At 40.3% G+C, this 4,962-nt stretch overlaps 1 protein-coding gene across 1 annotated transcript in view; it reads left to right on the top strand.

Annotated features, from left to right (window-relative positions):
* Positions 1-4,553, top strand: part of g2e3 (G2/M-phase specific E3 ubiquitin protein ligase) — a 61,718-nt gene extending 57,165 nt beyond the window's left edge. The window contains exon 15 of the mRNA XM_028821563.2: positions 350-4,553. Coding sequence (XP_028677396.1) covers positions 350-591 — 242 coding nt within the window. The 3' untranslated portion in view covers positions 592-4,553. The remainder of the gene's footprint in view (positions 1-349) is intronic.
* The last annotated feature ends 409 nt before the right edge of the window (positions 4,554-4,962 follow it).

Raw genomic sequence — 4,962 nt, 5'->3', positions numbered from 1 at the left:
CAGAAGTACCAGAAAGTAAGGAGTCGGAGTCGAAGGATTTATCTACCGACTCCACAGCCCTGCTGTTATCTGGGTGGCACGTTTGGTTTTTGTCAGATTTCCTTGTTGTCCCCATATCTGTGTGGGTTTTCTTCTCATATCTTCAGAGACCTGTATGTTAAGTGGATTAACTACTATAAACCAACCCCAGTTAGAGTGAAATTTGGGTGGGTGGGTGTACCATGTATTTGCATACCATCTAGGGCTACCTTCCAACCTGTGCTTCTGGGCTCCCCCCACTCCCCAGGATGACGCTCAATTGAATTAAGGGTGTTAAGAATTTTACAATTTTCCTTGTTTTGTTTTGTAGCTTCACAATGTGCTGCATCACTGGAGATGATACTCATTTTTGTGACCGGGGCGGACGCCATCCCACCAGTTGGTTTGAACCCAACTCCATCCATTGAGTTTGTGCATAATCGACACATTACTCGGAGGGCTTTTCCTGAAGCTGACACACACTTAAACGTACTGAAACTGCCAGTTGTAAAAAATTACAAGACGTTCATAGCCAACATGGATTATGCAATCTGTCAGACTGTTTCAATGTGAAATGCTTGTCATTTTAAATTTGTAAATATCCTGGTTTCTCTGTACTTTTTGGACTCGGTGAGTGAGTGGACAGATACTCCAGGTTTATGCTTTGTGATTTTTTTTTTTGATTTTTTTTTTATAATCATCTCGTCAAGCAAAAATATTTGGCCTAAATTTTAATTGAGCACAGTACACTGGGATCCTAATTTTGAACACTCGTGGTGCTGCAGTTGTGCTTTCTGGTGGTAACACTTGCTCTGTGCAGACTGCAAAAGGAGGAAGGAGAACCTGGGAGAACATTCTGTTTAAATGTGCTGTCGAAATGCTCAGCTTTGTTCACTCCTTCAGTCTGTTTGGGGATCTCAAGTGAAGAAGGACCAGCAGGCCATTGTCTCTCCTAGCAGCCGGCGTTGCGTCCCGTCACTTCTACACAGGAGGAGCCGGCTTCAGTTGTTTTTGCACTCCTGGTCCATTTGTTTTGTGATAATCAGAAGAGGATCAGCTACTTTGTTTCAGTATCCAGTTTCACACCACAAACGTTCAAGCCGATTAGAAGCCATCAATAGACACCCCACTGGCATGTCATGAACTTCTTCTTTCATTGGGCAGAAACTTCCAAACCTCAGGAAAGATCACCACGAAATGTCGAAGTATGCCACATATCTGCACCCCTGCATTTGCAATAACTATGGTTTGCTTACTAACCTCAGCCCAGTGAGGTCTTAAGTGTAAATCTGTATGTATTTTTATATTAAGATTGACAAATTATGGACAAAATATTTCCCATAATGCACAGTATTTCTTGTCGTTATGTCAGTCCAGTGACTATTCAAATTCATAAGTCATACTAACCGCTCCAGGGATTGCTCAGTACCACAAGACCATTTCCAAAAGGTCCCGGCCTTGTGGTTTTGTTTCACAAAGTAGTGGAATTGGTGCGTTCACATCATCCAAAATAAAATCTGGACTACAAGGAAATTGCACCAGGATTGGGGGGGGGGGAACTGCTCCAAACCCAGTGTGACAAAGTTGAAAAGCCATTTCAGAGTTCCATTGTTTTATCTCAGAGCTACAACAAACATTTGAAAAATGGGGGGATACGATTTCTTGGGGGTCGAATTTCATATGAATGTCTCCATTTAATGAGTTTCCCCACCTCCGGAATGTGTTTCAGAAACCAGAAACTTTTTAGAAGTTCAGGAATTTTTGTACCATTCCCTCCTGCAGGAAATCTCACCATTTGTAGTTCCTGGGGCTTTTTATTTTTATTTTGTATTCCTCTTCCTCCAGGGTGTGTGTACTTTTCATTCAGTGATTAAATTATTGTGGGTGGGGCCCGTGCGATGAATTGTGCTGATTGGTTGACCACAAGCACTTGGTGCCAAGTTACAAATCTGTTTGTAGTTTGGACTTTAGAATTTTAAATTATTGATGAAGATGGAATGCTGCACTTCACACCACACCACTCTTCATAGCTGTTTCCCTGGCTCTCCATGGCAATGCGCTGCATCGAAGTAATAATCTCCCCTGTGAAGTTGCAATCGCTTCCAAGCAATAAGGTGCGGGGGTCCCTCATGATCTTCCCGAACGTGCCTCACGTCGCACCACATCACTCTTCTTTGCACATCACATATTTTGTGTGGTGGGAACACAACAATGGCCAGGGCCTACATCGTACAGGAGCTCATTGGTTCCTGAAAATGTAGCTCCTGTGGTGGGAGAACCACCTTTATCCGATTTGTGATACAACTAAACTCTGGCCTTATTCCAATGTCATCAAAAATGTTGTGGTCACATTGTACTTGGAGTGTTGAGACACTCGGTTATTTTGTTTTTTATGCACCCTGGAAAAGCTTCTTCAGTAGAACAGAAAGAAGCTCACAGGGCAACACAAAAGAATTGTCAAAGTTACAGGCTGAGTCGACAACGGCAAGACCGAGAACCAACCGATCAAGCCAAAACAGAAAAAACTTGGTGGTTGGGAGGAATTTCTGACCGCCTCATAATCCTGTCCCTAAGTAATCATTCAGATTCATGCTGTACTTTAACGATCCCTTAAATCAGTGGTTACTAAACTTCATTTTTTTCTTTCCTCCCAATTTTGCCCATTGCATGTCCTCGTGACCCGTAATGACTGCGAACGACGGCCGATCATCGTGACTTTCCCCCGACCATTGTCCGTGGATTGGGGTTTCCCTCTCTGAGAGTTGCTGCCGACTGTGGTCTGGGTAAGAGTTCCCAATTGAGGAAGTCTGGGCAGGCAGTTTGTTTTAGCCATTCAAGTGACGACCCATTGCAGGTCTCTTTCCACAAACCATTTATGACCCTTTCCTGATTCACTTCATTTATAATTCACCATTAGAGAGATCTCTGGTCACAAACCCCTAGTTTAAGAAACTCTGCCTTAAATAGTCGTGGAAATAATGATGTTCTACACAAGACTAGCACTTGGTGTCCCTGCCAATCACAAAGACAACAGCAAAGTCAAACTGATGCTGATATGATGTTGGCAGCAAAAGAATAGAAATGATCAGCACTAAATATTGGATAACCGCATCAAATCCCGTTCCCAAAAATAAAGTTGTAAGTGCTAAACATTGACTCATAAAAGCATTTACTTCATTTTCATATAAAAAAAAAATAAGCTTCAAGTATTTTAGTGCAAGTTAAACCGCAAATAAACAATAGTCACCAAACACAAACTGTAAATGTACGCGAGTGCCACAAAGTGGAAAGGCGAGCTGTCGTTCTGAAAATACCCAAAGTACAGCAAAAGACCCCGAAGACGCCACCGTAACGATAAGAACCTGCAGGGAGAACGGCTCGATGATTTAAGTTTACCTCAGTATTTAAGCTTAATTTTTTTTTCTTGTAGCTTTTTTTTTTTTTTTTTGGTTATTTTTTGAAGCATTAAAAATAGTAGCGATTACACTTTAAACTTTTGTTCATTTATGGCTGTGTAGCAGCAAATATAAATTATTTAAAAAAAAAAAAAAAATTCCTGATGCCACGCTCATCTTGCTGCTGGTGTTATTATTTAACGTCGTGAACAATGTTTTATTTCTATTTACGTTACTTTGTGCTTTATAAGCTGCTTTTTCTGTTCACAGGTGTTAGAAAAAGTGGAACTTTCAGCAAACGTAAAACTTTTTATCGGACTTCAGGTCTCGCATGACTTGCTTTTTCTTCAATGTAAATTTCCATATTTTATGATTTTAAATGTATTTTATTTCAGTGTCAGTGTTGGTTCTTGTTTATAATCCTTTTCCGCTGGAAAGCCTCGTTTCTTCCTTCACGTCTTTGGAGATCACTGTGGCTTTACAGACAATTTCTTTATGTGTCGTTCATCTTTTCCCTGGATTTTGTCTTTGTATTTATAAATTTGTATGGTGTCATTGTCAAGATGTTTGAACATTTTAGTTACTACCTGGTGTTTCTGCCGCGGTTGTTTACTTGTGTCGCAGCCTTCGGCCTGTAATTGGAGGTAAATTGCGTATCACTATGTTATTTGTTGTAAAATATAAATTCTCATTTTATTGATTCAGGTATCTTTTTCCATTTAAAATCTTATGTTGCCTTTTTGTTATTCCTTTATCTCCATTTTCTTAAAATAGTGTTTGCTATGAATTTGACATATTAAGTGTACAGCAAGTTACAATTTTATTTTTTTTGATTATTTGATGTCTATATCTGTGTTTTGTATTGTTTACGTTTTATTGTTGTTCTATTTTTGTGTTGGTATTTCAACTTTGTTTTTGTTTAGAACCGAAAGTTTCCTTCCCCTTAGAAATGTTCTGTTAACAGAATTTTAATGTGCAAATTTGGGGTTTCTCATCTGTTGACCTCCCATGCACAAAGTGCCCTGTCTGTATTTCAGAGTTGTTTTGTGCACATCGCAATAAACCCACAATTCAATCAAAACCAATGATGGTGTTTTTACATCCCCAGTAGGGTGGTCTTTTAAATAAATCATGAATTTCCATGTTTGTCTGCTCTCTTTAGTAAAATGTGATTTACATGCGAATACGCCAAGTCGAGCTGCGCATCAAAGATGAGTCGGCCTGCTTTTTATCGAAGATCCTGCACACGTCGAGGCGCATACAGTGAAAGACTCTCTACCATTGGACAGTTGAGGTTCAGAGCATTCCAGTGATGCATCGCTGTCTGTGATTGGTCACGTGTAGTACATGTCACCGTGGTGCGTAAAAGACCAGAAACGCATTGCTTATGTGCAGTGCATAGTTACGCATCTTTAATTTGGGTGTAATGATACCAAAAAGTCTTGGGGCATAAGGGGTTAAACGAAAATGTCCTTTTTTTGTGTCAAGCTGATGGAAGCTCCTCACTTTTCTATACCCTGGGGCAGCATGGTGGCACAGGAGAGAGACC

The sequence above is a fragment of the Erpetoichthys calabaricus genome, chromosome 16, assembly GCF_900747795.2.
Source record: "Erpetoichthys calabaricus chromosome 16, fErpCal1.3, whole genome shotgun sequence".
Classification (NCBI taxonomy): domain Eukaryota; kingdom Metazoa; phylum Chordata; class Cladistia; order Polypteriformes; family Polypteridae; genus Erpetoichthys; species Erpetoichthys calabaricus.
This window is presented reverse-complemented; position numbering and strand designations above follow the sequence as displayed.